The 16,937-nt window shown below is 36.8% G+C and overlaps 1 protein-coding gene across 1 annotated transcript in view; it reads left to right on the top strand.

The window, feature by feature from the left end:
• The window catches only part of DNAAF9 (dynein axonemal assembly factor 9), a gene marked incomplete at its 3' end in the record, with an annotated part of 75,216 nt that overhangs the window by 47,669 nt on the left and 10,610 nt on the right, over nucleotides 1-16,937 (top strand). The window contains exons 22-29 of the mRNA XM_081998945.1: nucleotides 1,609-1,755; nucleotides 5,481-5,569; nucleotides 5,800-5,898; nucleotides 6,165-6,282; nucleotides 8,150-8,238; nucleotides 9,533-9,691; nucleotides 12,459-12,584; nucleotides 14,771-14,808. Coding sequence (XP_081855071.1) covers nucleotides 1,609-1,755; nucleotides 5,481-5,569; nucleotides 5,800-5,898; nucleotides 6,165-6,282; nucleotides 8,150-8,238; nucleotides 9,533-9,691; nucleotides 12,459-12,584; nucleotides 14,771-14,808 — 865 coding nt within the window. The remainder of the gene's footprint in view (nucleotides 1-1,608; nucleotides 1,756-5,480; nucleotides 5,570-5,799; nucleotides 5,899-6,164; nucleotides 6,283-8,149; nucleotides 8,239-9,532; nucleotides 9,692-12,458; nucleotides 12,585-14,770; nucleotides 14,809-16,937) is intronic.

The raw sequence follows: 16,937 nt of genomic DNA, 5'->3' as shown, positions 1-16,937 counted from the left end.
TTTTAAGCTCTTACTTAAGACTAAGTATTTCAGCTTGTGAGTACCTAAATTCAGCATTCATTTTGGCCATTAATCAAGTGGACAAATATTATTAAATTTATTTAATACTTAAATTTATTTAAGTACTTATTTATTTAAATACTTAAATTTCACAACGTTAACATCTTGTAAAATTTTGAAATGGATTCATTTAACCTTACGTCCTTGAGGATTATTGCTGCTACTTTTCAGCTTTTTTCAATTTGTGGAACCCTAAATATTTTCCAGGAGGAGGAGCACATTCTGTTGCACACTACAGCGTATACAGATTGCAGCATGTATGAGTTGACCTTTTAGTCGCTCCTTGTGAAGTCTGCAGGCTGTCCTGCAGAATGCAGGGTCTGTGGATCATGTTGCAAAAGCCATTTTCTCTTAAGAGAAAGTGTTCTCTTTTAGGAGAGCATTTTTGTATATGTTCTTCAGTTACCTCAATGACTTTGAGGGGATTACTTTTATAATTAATCTCTCAGTCAGCAAAGGGTGGAGATACTGTTTGCAAATGTCTCTGAACTGATAGCAGTTCTTATGTAGGTGTCCCCAACTTGAGCTTTTTCTTCTGGAAAGTTTGTAAGTAAAGTTCTTTGCTCACTTCTGTTGAAAGGGAGATGGATGTTACTTGATTTCTGGTTTGAACCTTAAGTAATGGAATCCCTGTCTTCCAGGGATATTTCACACTGCTGAATTGTACTGTATTTCTAATACTTTGGTGTGAAAAGAGGTCAAAGATCAAAACTTGATCATAAAACACTTCAGCGTCCTGCGAAGTTGTACATAAATGCCTATCTTGAAATTCAAAAAACCAAGGGTCACTGTTGTCTTATTAGAAAAAAAGTTGGACAATCTGAGTTCATTGCTTCTGAGGGAGACCAGTGTTGAAGGCTTCAGCTTCCTGTTGGTGAAGACATAATTCAGGTGAAGGAGCAGTAGATTTAGTAGAACTTTGTGCTCATTAAAGAATCTGAGAGAAATAGGACAACTTCCAACATGCAAGTGACCTAGACTTTAAATTGCAGGCCTGATAGTTGTCTCATTGCAGCATGGTTCCTTTCAAATCAGAAACTCAAGAGCATGGTGTAAAAAAAAAAGTTTGCAATAGCACCGTGCCATCCTTTTGTTCTCTTTATCTGACATTTAATTCATTTTTCCAGGATATGTGTGTCAGAGATGCGTGGGTATAGATGAACGTGGCTTTGTTGTGAAGCATTAGCAGAGGAAGGGGCTAAAAGTCTAGTTTTTGGTGGAGGGAAAAGAGTAGATATTAAAATGCAAGCTTTTCTTTTAAGGACAAGACAAAGCTTAGGTGCTTAGAACAATCTCAGATGCTTTCTTTAAAGCTTATGGTATCTCTAATAGCTGCAAAGTAGAAACTGAGGAGCACTGTGAGTGGCTGCAGTTGATCCTTCTGCTCCATACCTGTGCTGTGCAGGCCAATGAATGTTCACATATTTATGTGTGCCTAGCTATGACTGTGGTAGTTCTCTTCTGATCTCTGCTATTTTATGTATTAAGCCTTTTTTTCCACTTTCAATAACTGTTAATTATAATTTGTCCCATTTCTTCCTCTTCCAGGATTCAACCAGTATTGTTGCTGCTCTCTTTATAGACATCAAAAGTTCTTTACTTGCTCATCTACCAATCGAATTCCATACCCGAGACAACTTTTTGATGATTGCACTTTTCCCTAAAACAAAGATTTATAAAGCTTTTTATTCACAGGTAAAGTAAAAAAAAAAAAAAAGATTGGTTTGGGTGGGGGGAAAACCACACAATTTTTCTATGTGGCAAGGGTGAATTTGTTGATGTCTGTCTTAACTAATTAATTTTGGAACAAAGAAGGGATTTATTGTTCATGTTAGTTAGTCCACTGAAGCTTTTTACCTGAAAAATAAATACAGGAAAGGTTAAAGTTCAGCTTCTTTTTCTCATCAGTCTTCACAAGTTAAACCTTTTCCTATATTTCTGTTATCAATCACAGTTTGGAAAGGAGAAGGGGCAGTTAATGCTGAGGGAGCGACAAGTTAGGAAAAACATTGAAAACCTCTGTGAAGCTGGATGGGATTCACAGAGGGTCTTGAGAGTTGAGGCTCCTTATCCTTTTCATAAAATCAGGGTATTGCAGTAGGAAGGACTGTTACAGATAGCTTTTTCAGTAGTGGCAGATAACCTATCAAGGGGCGGTAACCATGGATTGCAACTTTGAAGATTCAGACTGAATGTTAGTAGGAGGCTGGTGCAGTGACTGGAACAGGTCGCCCAAACCAGTGATCTCCACCTTTGAAGATTTTGAAAACTTGGCTGCACGAGATGATGGCTGAGCAGACCTGTACTGCCAGCAATAGTCCTACTTTGAGCAGGAGGTGGGTCTGGAGACCTCCAGAGGCTCTCTTCCAACCAGAGACTCTGCTTCTTTGTGTGACCTTATGGCATCTACCTTGCAGACTTGAGACTGTCACAGACTGCCCTGCCATGTAGGTCTTCCTAGTGGTGCCCGTGCGCATGATTGCTCCTGATCTTAGGACCTTGCATGTGTGAGGAACTGTAACTTATGTATGCATTTCTAGTGATTGTGTTGCTCGTGAAGTTTAATGCTCACCATGTGCTTTCATTTTGTCTTCTGAAGCCAGTGAGTGCTCTAAAAGCTTGTTTTCTAGTAGTTGCATTTTGAATGTAGCACTGGTGTATAATTGGCTACAGCAATTGTATGTAGTGGCAGAGGTTCTATTGTGTTTTTTTGTGGTTAGACACATTTGGATCGTGATCCTTAGGGAAGTTTTGTTAAAGTCTTTAAGTATCCCATATGGTATTGTATTATTCTCTAAGTAGGTTGGCTTCATGCATTGTAATGCAGAGGCTTTTAATAAACAAAACTTTATAACAATAGCACTTTTGAGGAAATGAGCTTGGAGATTTTAGGACTTCACAAGGGGTTTAGTATGCGATCATAACGCTGGACTGGAAAAGACCACCTAGCTCAGTGAGTAGTCCCCACTGGTAGTATTAATGTTACCATAAAATTCCTCCACCTTTTATCTTAAGTGTTTAGATTCCTCCCACTGTTCCTCTATAAGAGTGGTTGGGAATATTTTATTTGCTTTTGAATTTTCAGCCCATTTTTTTAGCTCTACTTTTTAGTCTGTTTTTTTTTCTTTTGCTCTACCAGTGGCCATCCTTGAGGTATTCAGAATTTTCGGAACTATTCTTTCTGGCTTATTTAGCCTCATAGATTAAAAAGGATCTGAATTTATTTTATGCTTATAAAAAGTTCTCTTTTTCTCTGATCCTTGTAATACTTTTCTTTTGATCTGTTTATTGTCTGTAGATTTCCAGACTATGTGTAGTATCTGAGATTGTTTCTTGTACAAGAAACAAATAAGTTCTCTCTTCTGAAAACATTCAGAGGTACCCTTGGCTTGCCTTTATTTTTCACTGCTGCCTTGAATTAATAGATTGTGCTCATTTTTTGAGAAACTCCTTCAGGTCCTTTCTCTTTTGCTACCCACTAATACACCAGCTGATTGTAGTCATACTTGCCTTCCTCTTATTTTTCTTTCTGTTTCTTCAGTTCTTACAGTTAATCTATTTTTCTTTGAAGCATCTCAAGGCTGTGTAGACTGTCCTCCCAACATAGTTCCCCAAAATGCTGCCAATTCACTTCAGTCTGTGACAAATTCATTGCAAAGGGTGTCATGGGGCATTCCCTAAGCAACTCTGCTGGTGCATGTCCCCAGCCTTCTGCTTTTTTCAGTGCTATTTAGTCCTGTCCTCCTTTGAGTTAGCTTTTTGCCACACAGTTCTGTACTGAGTTTCAGTTTCTGCAGTTCAACAGTTTCTCATCTGGCACCATACCAGTTACTTTGCTCAAGTTCAAGGAGATGAAACATGTCTTTTCTCTTGAAAATGTTATCTCATGAATGAAAACTATTCATAGGATCAACTGTACCTGTGTGTGTAAGCCATGGAAACATGTTATTGTGTTTTGTTAGTATTTACCTTCAGGTATTTATTGATTTCCTCCAAATTTTTTTCTAAAAGTCTGCATGTCATCAGAGTCACACAGAGAGTAGTCATTCTACAGACCTGTACTTACAAAGATTCACTAAAATGTAGGTGCTAATTTTATGCTTCTCCAATCATATGGCATGATTCCTCGCTTATGAGACCTAGGCTTTAATTATTCCAAGCCTCCTTGAAACAGGGAACAGGGAATTACCTGTTCCTCCAAGTCTATTAAATTCCATGTAACTGAGATGTTTGCAAGATTTTGAGCACACAGAACTGGAATCTGGTTTGCACATCCTGCAAAGACAGGACAGTACCTTTCACGTCCTCACTCTAATTGGGAGCAGGAAGATTTGCTTTGGCTTTGGGATGTATTACTTCTCTGGTTTTCTTCACCTTCTCTAATGCCATAGCAGCACTTACTTAAAACGTTCATTAAGTTATACAAAAAGGACCGATTTATTTCCTTTGAGTTCTGTCTCAGTCTGACCTGTGTTTTCACTTTATCCCTAGCCCTTTTGCCTTCTACAGAATACCATTTTCTGTTGACCAGTTCTTCTTTCCATTCCTTGTAGGCATTTTCCTTAGTCTCTTGTATGTGTTTTGAAGTGGTTGGTTGCCTGGATCCTTCTTCACAAGCAATATTGTCTTTGTTAATATCAAAAGTTTATTTTATTTTGATGTTTTTTATCTCCGTACCCTTGTGTTTAGGATGCCGATTTGTTAATGGAAAGCAGTCTCCCCCCCCCCGAGTTGTTTTGTCTTGCAGCAAATTATTGTGAAAAATGACAATGGCTGTTGCCTTTACTTATTAAAAGAAGGGAAATACCGAACACTTAAATGACTGTGTGATTCATCTGAATCTGATTTCTAGGTTCATAGTGCCATTCATATTAATGTGACTTGGCTAGAGCAATAGGATGTGAGCCAGAACGCTGTTCCCTAGAGAAACGAAGGACTCCCTTTTCTTTTGCGAAGGAACAGAGTTTTTCTTAAATTTCTAGAAATGATTGCTGTAATCTTAGCTCATGAAAATTACAATACTCCTTAAAGGAGACTTAATATTAATTCAGTTTCTGCTGTACTGCAGTTTGGACTGTAAATACCTAGCATATGCTTTAACTAAAAGATACATGTGACTGTTACTGTTACATTGGTGGGTAAATTTTTTGCCTAGCTATGAAGGTGGGGGAAAACTAGACCATTTCAGTAATGTTATTTCTTAAAGCAGTTCCAGTGTAGCCAAAGCGAATCTTACAAAATCTGATCTGTGGCGATTTCTTCCATATTTTGAATTCTTGCAGCAAAACCAGTGTTGTGAAATATTTAATGGCTAGCTAAAATGCATGTATTTTTTTAGGTGAACAAAAACAATTCCTAAACAAATTAAAAACAAATTTTGCAAAATTATGATGCTTATGCAGAGGTCTGGTTTGTTCCAGGTTTTCTCTTTGTGGCAAAACCAGGCAAACTCAGGATTATCTTTAAAGGTTGTCCAGGAAGAATTCCTGTCTGTGGAACAAAAGAGACTGTAAGTTCATGCCACTTATTCCAGTATAATTATACATTAACTGTGTCCTACAGTCAGAAAAATGTTGTCACTTATTGAACATTTTTGATAACCATTCAAAAAGGAATTGCTGCATTCTTAGTGCAATGCTCACTTTTTTGTACTAGTTACTGTGTAGCAGTCTGGTTTAAATAATGTGAATTTCTAGGTTTCTTTTTTAACTAACCAATTGACTGATTTGCTCGTTTTAGGCATTCCAATGTTCAGAAGCTGTTTAATGCATTGTCTTTTCCTTCTGGGGAAAGATGCAGGGAGCTGAAAATATCTGCTGCCCTTCCAGAATTAGAGAGGTGAGAAATTATTTTTGTTTCCAAGGGATCAGTTTTGTCAGAAATAATGCAAAAATATTTTGGTGTATATAATACTCATCTAAAAATTGCTTATTTAATAATTCTGTCTTCACACTAGATATTTTTATTCTGAGATTAATTATTTTCTCTCTAGGAGGCCTCTGTTTGACCTTTTAACAGTCTTATTTTAGTAGTTTCCCAACTATTTATATGAATGAAGTCTTTTGGTCTTGATTGTAAGAAAATAAAACTTTTATTTTTGAAAGGTTTGTGCAACATTTTACGGTCAGCAGCGTCAGTCACGAGCCAGTAATGAGGGCACATCTTCCTATTTTATTGCAACAGTCAGAAATCATTCCTGATAGCAAAGCAGAAAGTGATAAGGTAAGGAAGCAACCCCACAATACTTCCTATCCTTAGTATAGACTGTTTAGCAAATATTCTGTCTGTCTTTAGTTGTGTTGCAGGCAATGCAGTAAAGTACTGATGTATGTTTAACCATGCTCTCTGCCGCCTTCTCCAATACCACCAGTTCACACTGAACTTGCTTCAAGTCTGTTTCTTAGAATAAATTGCTCTGCCCTGTTTTTCTGATTACATGACTTAAATTTTTTTTCATTTAAACAATCTTTTGGAATTGCTAATGGCCCTTCAGCCTGATAAAATAGAGGCAGAAAATGAGGCATAGATCTTCAAGTGAACAGTTTTCTCTAATGTCCAGAGAGAGTTAGCCCTAAAGCAGTAGCTTGTTTTTATGAATTGCTGAATAATTTAACTGAATTGTTCTCTGGAACATAAAAGTCCTTTAAATAGCATAGAGGTAGCACATGATATTTAACATTTGCTGATATTATCTGTAGAACACTCAGTTCTCTATAGGGGCAATAACAATTGTCAAACTTCAGGAGTGCTTTAAATAACATTTTCAGAGAAAATATTTCATTGTAGTTTTCCAACATTTGAAATCTGCTGTAAGCAAGAAAGTCAAAGCAGCAGGAATATGGTCTTTCTCCTGCATATTGCAATATGGTGGCAGTCTTATTTCCTGGGGTCTAGTTCAGAGACCATACTGATGCTTAAATTAAGTATTAATTAATAAACCCTTATTAATATTTTAAAATCTGATTAGGTGTCTTTGTGTATTTGAAAAAATAAAAATATTTCAATAACACTCATACCAAATTCTGTAATTTCACTTGAACTTAGTACCTCTGATTTTTCTGAGTTAATTTCTCTGTATCTATTATCATGAATACTCATTTTTTGTGGGCATCCAAAAGTGATTTTGAGGAATGGATACAAATATTCTGCAGATGGCTATCTTCAACTATCATGTAGTTAGAAACTGGAAGAGGTAATTTGTCTGTTAGTAGCAGGATGATATGCAGTGTGATAGCTGGTTACCAGTGTGATTTAATTTCTTAAATCAGATTCAGCACAGAGCAGAGTTATTTCAGTCATGTTTCCTCCAGAGCTCATTTGCTTACTTGTGTAGCACACTGCAGTATACAGCATAGAAACACACACATCTATAAAAATACATGTATATACACACACACACACTTTGGAGATATGCTCTGACTTACTTTCAGTCTTTCTTTCCTCTGATGCATCTCTAAATACCACAAGAAATACACATAATGGAAACAGAGGTGCTTTATGCAAAGAAGCTGTTGGTATTTTAGAGCTGTTATTGTGCAGCCTTTTGCCAATCCTACTCCAAATGCAGCTTTGCAGGTTTTGTGTATAGCATGCGCAGTTCAATATCAGAAACCTAGAGCTGCTCTTTGTGTTTGACAAGGCTGTTTGACACACAGCATTGCTTTTTTAACCATTTTACTCAGATAGGGTTCTATGTATTTGAATGTACCCTTTTGATCATAGGAAGCATAACCTGTTTGGTGTCTCTTGCAGTGTTTTGTCTGACATTTGCATTAATACTTACACTGCAGACTAGATTTTAATGTAAAGGTTTTGATAACACTGCTGTATTCGTTAATTGTCCTTTCACTGTATTTAGGGTATGAAAACCAAGAGAAAACACATCTTTCTAAAACAATGCATATCTGAGTAATTGCCTAAACATAATTAAAGGTCTACACTACCTTACTGTTTCTGTGGTTAGTGTCACTTAATTTGGTGTTTAGACCTAAGATTTTATCAAGATAGAGAGCCTTATGTGTGTGCAATTGTTGTAGCTCATTTCTAGTCTTCAAGTTGCCCCATTTCTTATCTGTTCCCCGTGTTTTAGGTGGTCATCACCATTATAACTGGTCTTCCAGGATGTCGCTGCAGTGATCTGTGTGCTTTTCTTGTAACTTTTAACAAGGAACATGGAAGGTTCGTATAGTTCTGGTGTTACGCTCCAAAGTAGTGGTCATACTAATCACAAGAGAACTGCTCAGCAGGAAGGAAATGGAACTATCAATGTTTCACTTTTTTTTTTTTTTCTTTTTTTGGTAAACATACGCATTATAAGATGTGTTTATAAGAATGAATTCAGTAAATATTACGAGGAACTTGAAGTAGTTCTACACAGCAGACTGTTGGGTATATTATTTAATTTATGTTACTTCAAGTATCTCATTTAACTGTGTTATGCTAGGTAGATTTGTCCTTGGATTTTAGATACTGAGACAAGAAAAGTATCACAGGAGATTTCTTTGCTATTCCATGTGAAGAATACCACAGGTATCACTGTAGATCTATGATGCGTGTCTGGAACTATCACTGCTGCTACAAACAGTTAAGAATAATCTTAGAAGGGCCAAATGAATCCCGCCTTAAGCAAATATGGAAGTCTTCTTGTCAGAACTTGGAGGAAATGGGTGAAGAGCTTCCATTTATTGACTTGCGGTAGTGAGTCGAAAATGCATTTTTCTGGGGGAGAAGACTGTACTAACAGTCCTTGCTACAGCATTGTTTTTAATCTGGTTTCTGTTCTGCAATAGCAGGAGATATATTCAGGACTTCTGTTGTATGGCAATAAGATAAATCTACGGTAGGAATTTACCATTCTGTGTGTTCATTTAGCTTCTGGAAAATAAAAAAAAAGGAATTCTTATCCTTTTAAATCTTACAGCCAAACACCTTAGCATTTAATCTTAGTAATGTTCTGGACTATTTTTGTATTACTTGGTGTCTTGATATTAGCAAGTTGATTCAGAACAGTTTTGTGACTGTTTTTAGGGCAGACATGTAAGGTGAGTTCTGAATGTTCTGTAGTAATACATTTCATCACGTTTTCCTGCAAATGTCATAGTTACTTTTAATTTTTGCAGTGAAATATTTTCATGCCCAGAGTCTTTGAATTGGTTTCATACAATTTTTGTTTACTGCATCACTAACAAAGATCAAAATTACTCCCATGATGTGCTGCTTTGAAGAACCTGGTGAACATTGTTTTATTAAAAAACAACAACAAAAAACCACAAAACCTTTTGGCAGTAATGTAAAGAATGTGCTTATGCTGGAGATGATAGAAAGCCAAGTAAATTCCTCTTTCCCATGTGGTATGAGAGATGTGGAATCTTAAGGCTTGTCAAATTTATTTTTTTGTCATTGGTTCAAAATAAAAAGAAAACAGAAATATGTCATAGAATACTAACTTCTGTCCTTGTTTTCTGTCGTTTAGGTGGATAGTTTATCGGCAGACTATGGATAGTCCGGAATGTTTCAGTGCAGCCCATTTCCAGCGCTACCTCTCCAGTGTCCTGGAGGCTCAGCAAAACCACAGCGTCCGTCTGTCCACTTATGCTAAAAAGAACAAGCGTCTCTTAGTGGTCTTGCAAGGGTAAATGTTTGAAACAGTTTGAACTGTTGCATAGAATAAGGGATTTTCTGTTCACTTCCTATTTCCAAGGCATTTTTAGACTTTCCCATCACTTTGGGATGGGTAATCAGTCATATTTCTGTGCTCAAGTGTTAATTCTGGTTTATGTATGTACCAGACTCAGCTTTTCTTCAACCTGTTACTTTTATTGCTTTTTACTCCATTGAAACAATGGTGTCCAAAGCCTTCCTTCAATCAAAAGAAAGAATGGACTGTATTTGGCTCATCTTCCCTATTTAGGAGATTGACTGTGATTTTTGGCTTCTCAAACAAAGTTTTCTTGCCCTTTCCAGCTGCGTCTTAGACTGTTGTTAAGTGACACTTTATTTATTGGTGCAGCTGTTAGGTTTTGTGTTTGGGATTAGTTTGGTTCCCCCTGCCACCTCCCTTGGAGGTCCTCAATAGAGGGGCACTCATCCTTCAAAGGCTGATGGGACTTCTTCATGCACGTATTCTCCTATCTCCTTCAGGCTTGCATTTCCAGTGGCAAAATAAGAGTACTGGTTGTCTGTCTTGAAAGCCATAGATCTAGATGGGGGCAATAGAGAAGAGACAGCTTGAGATTGTACTGTAAGTTGCACTCCAGAGCTGCAGCTGAATGTTACTGAATATTACCTGCTATAGCGTTAGCTTAATATTTAGAGGGAGTGCTGTGTGTTGTAGTCCCTGTTAGTACACAGGTGAATTGGTGCTACTTTTTCCCAACAGACCTGTATTTTGCTGATACCAAAACAAAAAAAAACATGGAATAAATGCACAACTTCTTACAGAGTTCTCGCCATGCCTTTCACGTATAATTTTCTCTTCAAGTCTGGTAAAATTTTGAAATTGTTTTGATGAAAAGTGGGGGTGGAGCACCTCCCTATTTCTTTCAGAGGAAGATATATTGTCTTAAAGGCATTAGGTGACTGAGCGCATTTTGGCAAATTTTTATTTCATGTGCTTCAGAATAGAAATTAATTTTAGGAAGTGTAATATGGTGTGACATAAAGACTGTAATTATCTCTCTCAAGTGCTTACAGTTCCTTTAAACTTTCAAAAGATCAATGAGTGCTAGAGAATCTTTAATAAATAAATTCATAGTTTCCAGTATTAAATGGTCCATTCAGTTTGCAATATTTTTTCCACCAAATAGAAACTTAAAATCCTAAGCTACTGTGACTCTGAATTTTTTAAACAGAGAATGAGTGTGCTACAGTAAGCATAAGAATCAATCTTTGCTTCTTTCTAAGTGTTTAGCATCTTTGTGTACCTAGATGTTTGCTTTGTCTTTGCATTTTTGATAGTCCTTGCTTTGCTTCTTTGGCTCTATTAACTGCACTTCAAGACATGGTTTAGGGGACATGGTGGCGCTGGATTAATGGTTGGACTTGATGATCTTGAAGGTCCTTTCCAACCTTAGTGATTCTGTGATTCTGTGAAAAGTGACGCAAACTTTCAAATTTCCAGTTGATAAAAGATATGAAGAGAGGCAGGCGTGTGAGTTGTTATCCAAATAAATCTCTGTGCAATTTTTGCACAGCACTTCTTACATGGTATGTTTTGAGTCGCTGTACTTCAGAAGGAACAGCTTTGTAAGGATTATGACCTCTTAAACTACTAGCAGAAAGCAAGCTGTCAAAAATATGCTATTCACTTGATACAGCAGGAGAAAGTGAAGTAAGACTGATGAACGTGTTTTGGATGAATGCCAGGGGGCTTAGTGGTATAAAGGTGAAGACTCTAAGCCATCCCTGTTTGACGGTTCCATCTCACGTGTAGCACTCGAGCTGGTAGTGTCTCCACGTTTGCCCACTCTTGTTTCTGAGTCATTAACAGGTAACATAAACGAGTTTGAGGGAAGTACGACCGTAATCTGGCCAGAATGGTGTTGATTCTCAGGCTACCCAGTGTTCATCTTTTTCCCTAAGGGCATATATATGGAGCTTATAATATTCTCAATTATTGTCCATTCTGATAATGCAAAAAAGCATGGGGTTTTTTTCCCATGTTAGAGTGCGATTTTTTTTTTTTTCCCCTTAACGTTAGTAGGAGTGGGATAAAGTCCAGTGATGTACAAAGTAACTGACATCCTGATAGCAGTATTGGCTTCAGGAATGGTTAGTTACAGGTTTTCCATTCTTTTCTGAGTAGTTGAGTGTTGGTATAAACAGCTTTAAAGTAGTTGGAGTTCTCTAAGTAATCCAATAACTGACAGTACAGTTTTCAGAGAAGGTTGTATCTGGCTGAGATACAAACATCTGGAATAAAACCTCAGGCTCGCCTAAACTTTGCTATCATACAGAAGTAAAATACAGCAGCGTCTGGAGTACTCATAAATAATGGATGCGTTAATTGTAGAAACACATTTAAATTTGAATGTTTGAGAAGGGAGGGGGTTGCTTTTTAATATCTTTTTTTTTACTTGAACTGTACGTAACACGCTTTGCAGTAGGCATAACATGCTTGTATTTACATTGTGCCTTTTGTGCTTCTGGGAGGCCGGACTGTTCAGTTGTTCAGTGCAAAGTTTGAATTGCTTTTCTCCGAAGTTGTCAATCATTTATTTCTAATGTTGCGTGCCGTCTGCATAATTTGTTTGGATTTGCCAAGTTTTGAACTGCTTTATAACTCCTTCAGTAGGCTTTTTTAGAAATCTAACCTTCTTGCACACAATTGATTTCTTACTTGATGTTGTAATGTGTCGTTCCGTTACACTGAAACCATACTTCGTTTCATTTTCTTACAGATATACTGATGTTATTGATGTTGTACAGGCTCTGCAAACTCATCCTGACCCAGATGTGAAGTCTTCTTTCATCATTGGAGCAGTTAATACTTGTGTAGAGCCGCTGAGTTGCTATATGGAACATAGGTATACTTTAAAATATTTTTGCTATTACTATTTTATATTGTGTTGTTTTATATTATTATACAATATATTTATATAACAATACTTCATATTTATATATAATAATACTGTATACTATTAAATATAAACATATTATTTGCTGCTTATTTTCAAACTAACTACTAGTTTGAAAATAGATATGCGAGTTTGAGATCACTTTGTAATAATTAGAGAGATGTGATGGTAAATGGCATTGAACTGTCTTAAATCTCATAAAACTACTAGGTAATCATCTGGGATGAACTTTGAAGTGCTGTGTGGTTTGTAAGGATGACACTTGGTTTCCACTAGGTATATAATTATATATAATATTAACGAAAGTTTAGCTTTTGGAAGAATAAACAAATATTGTAGTTAGCATAATGCTTAAATACATATACTCTGGCTGAGGACTTTGTAAAATCTGGACAATCAACTGTCCTGTCGTGCGTGCTTTTTAAATCATTCTTTTTCTTACAATCTTTTGTGAGTGTGATTAAAAATTGAGACGTGCATCTTAGTTTGGGTTATTGATTGTGTCACTATTTTTGGATATTACATGAAGACTTTGCAGATTTAAAATATGGAACTTATGGGAAGCAGTCCCAAATTTTGTTGAAGAGAATGACAAAGCACGGAAGCAAAAGCATTGCAAGTATTAAAATCTGATATCCTGGGTTACTGCAGAGGCAGGGTGGGGAGGAAACAGTAGCACAGCCAAGTCGCTGACATTTTAAGATAGTGTGCCATGGCTGCTGTTTCATTGTATGTGTATGTGCTCTGCACTTCAGCAACCATGGAACTAATTTCATAGACATGTCTGTAAAATTATGGTACTTAAATTTTGCAATTATACCTTGCAGCTGCTTTCATAAAAGTAAGTTAAAAGGGTTACAATTTTTAGAGTTCTTAGCATTGCTGCTATTTGTGAAAAAACTCTGTGCATCACAGCTTAGAGGTGAACTGCCCAATCATTTTATAAAAACGCATTCCTTAAACTTCCTAGCTCTTCTTAAAACACTAACCAATACGATTCTTGTGTTTTGCACTAGTCAATAAATAGACATTACCTTACTGCATCTTTTTGTCTCTGTGACAAAGGTTGTAAATAAATAATAAAGACTACATAAAATATTGTTGAATTGATGCTGGAGTGCCTTTTCAGCTTGTCTTTCCTATAATGGAAAATATTACGGAAAGAACAAGTTCCGTTCCTAGTTTTGGGGTTTTTGTTTTGTTTTGTTTTTTAACTTACTAATGTGTTACTGGTCATGGTACCGAGTAGTATTTATAGCAGCAGTAGCCTGCAGTCCTTTGACTAACATTGTTTGTCTCCTGAAGTGCAGAAGCAATTGAAGGAAGAGGCTTAGCCTATGCTGTAGACTATTTGTGTCTCGCTTTGAAGTTTCTTCTGATAAGAACTTACGAAGTAGCCTCTTCTGATAAGAACTTACCAAGTAGCCATGTACTGTCAAAGACCAGTCTTTCAGTTGGGAAGCTTTGGTGATCTCCCTGTGAAAATCGAGAAGAGTGATTTTAATGTCTGAGTTGAAACTTTTGCAGTCAAGAAAATCAAAACCATTTCTTGTCTCAGAAAGTTCATTATTGTAGAGATCTAGATCTCTCATGAGCCTAGGGTGAAGCTCTTCTCTGTGTTGAATAACAAGCCAGGGCAGGGGGGAGGTAGTTGAAGGGGAACAGATAAAGTACTATCTCTGGAGCTTTTCTGTGCATGATAAAGCTCATAAAAATAATTGTTGCTTGTCTGACACAATGCCAGGAATCAGTACGATATGTACAGAAATCATTACCTTCCATGAAGGGTTCCCACCAGGTTTGGAAGGCACAATTCTTTAGGGCAAGCTTAAAATTCCTGTTCTTTAAATAGGAATTAAAGTAGTATTGGAGCTGTTCTGGTTTCCTTGAACACAGAATGATTACATAGTGAGAATTAGCTCTTAAATCAATTAAAGAATTAAAACCATCTACAAACCTAATTTTGGGGGGAGAACTGAAAGACACAACCTGTAGGGATGTTCCAGTTATACGGATTGAGGAAAGGAAACATGAAAATGGGTTGGATAGTAAGACTCTAGCTTAGTTGAATGTAAATGGTTTTCTTAAATTATAATATCTGTTCTTCATATACAAACTTCTGGGGTTTTTTTTAGGCTTCTTTTTCCCAAGTTCTTGGACCAGTGTTCACAAGGTATGTGTCACTTTTCTTGACTTTGAGCTATATAGAACAAGTAGCTGAGGCATATGGCCAAATAAATACACTGTAAATGTATCCAGTCAAAGGATCATGATAAACTCTTGGAGGTAAGAACCATCTGTGCAGAACAGACAATCTGCCTATGTTATTAAGCACTGTAGGCACCTGGAGGAGACTTAAGACTCTGGAGCATGATGCATTCTGGTTGCCCTCAGCTGGAGGATGGGTTTCCTAAGACCATGAATTAAACTGCTTATCTTAAACTGTTGTAACAACAAAATGGATTGGATCCTTGCAGGGTTCCTTCGACACTGCAGCAGACAAAAAAATCTCACTTGGAGAAGAACTGTTTCTTACCCATATATTTAGTTTTATACCCTGACTCTGAAATGAATCATTGACTGCATCATGTTCCTTGTCAGGCTTGGAACTTAGAGCAACTGTTGGCCTAAGTGGGATAACATCTTGCCTGACCTATCATCAAATAGGTTCTTTAGATTTCAAGAGCAGAAGCAAATTTGACTCTAGCACCTTTACAGTTGTTTTTAACAGTTATGTAGCTGATTCACAACATTAAGACCAGCACATGTGGTGTGTTTATATATAAAAACAGATCTCTATCCAGTCAGATAATCTATATTTTAGGCAGACTATAAGCTCAGACTGAAATTGGATAGACCAGTGGCAGTTGAGATTTTTTTTTTTTAAGTCGCTGTCAGACCACAGTTACTGCAGCATGACTTTCTGAACTCATGTCTTCAAGTGAAGTGCAGGACTGTAATTTTTGTGTTTGCATTTAAATGCAGTTGTCAGAGTAGGTTGCTGCACTTTTCTTGTGGCTGTTTAGACTCTTGTAGTGCTCTGTTTTGCTGCCGGAGTTATGCCACCTCCTATTCATGTGTGAAGGGAGTGCAAAAGAATGAAGTCGTCAACAAGCTGGAAAATAATGTAGGTGCTATAATATAAATCAGTATTTTATTCTTATTTGGAGAAAAATATTAGTGGTAAAAATTGGGGAACTGCCCAAATATATAACTACCATGGTTATAGCCATGGGTGAAATTGAAGAGAGCAGGAGAATATTGAGAAATAATAATATAAGAAAGTATCAGTAACTACTGAGTGCAAGCATGCGTTTTTGTTTTATGACAGAATTAAAAAAAAAAAAAGATACCTCTAAGTATTTTTTTTTTTTAAGTGCAGTTGTACAGACCTGATGGGGTGAGAATTTGTCATTGTTCAAGGAGGAACTAGAAAATGCTTAGAACCAGTATAACTAATTTTCCTATGGTCCAAACACTGAAAAAAGGAAAAATACTAGAGGTTAGAAGAATGTTCTTCTGGCAGTGAATTACTTCCGCATGTTGCAAGGTTTTGTCATCTAGTTTTCCGATAGAAAAATGTGACATTAGATAGCCTGGAGGTCTATTCATCTAAAGCAAATTGTTTCCCATTAATAGGGGCATTTTTTGTGTAAAAAGTTTTAGGAGGAAAAGTATGCTTTGAACGGAGATGTGGTACACTCTTACAATTCTGCACTTGTCTGGAAAGGTTATCACATGTATAGTAGAGAATTTACTTCTGTATAATTGAGAATTTGCTTCTGGTGCAACAACAGCAACACTTTGAGACCTTTTTTTTTCTTGCAATGCAGGTATAAGACAAGTATGGATATAGGCAAGTAGGAATTATTAGGCTTTTGAGTGATTACCGTGTCCACATAACTTGCGAACTTTGGGAGTGAGTAGAGTTAGCCTTTTGCTGCTGCTTTCCAGGTCCCTTCTATTGTGTGACTTTCTGGAAGGGTACCTATGCATACGATCAACATGACATCATTTGACAATATGATATGACACTTTCTGCCTGGAAGGCTATAAGACTAACAGACACAGATGAAGATCAGGGAGAACTGATAGACTTGAGCAGAGTGACCAATGTTGGCAGTTTTGTTTTGTCTCTCCCTTGCATGCTTGTTTAAACTTTAAAAAACAAACAAAAAAAAGCTTACCACCATCTGTGTGCTGAACTTCCTTTTGTCTCACTCCTTCCAATTATGCCCTATTTTTTTTATTTCTTGCTGTAAGATGACACTTTAGAGTCTAAGGGCACATTGGCATATCTTG

The sequence above is a fragment of the Phaethon aethereus genome (assembly GCF_964289735.1).
Source record: "Phaethon aethereus genome assembly, chromosome: 4".
NCBI classification, from domain to species: domain Eukaryota; kingdom Metazoa; phylum Chordata; class Aves; order Phaethontiformes; family Phaethontidae; genus Phaethon; species Phaethon aethereus.
The sequence above is the reverse complement of the archived record's forward strand: the minus strand, read 5'-3'. Positions and strand labels throughout refer to the sequence as shown.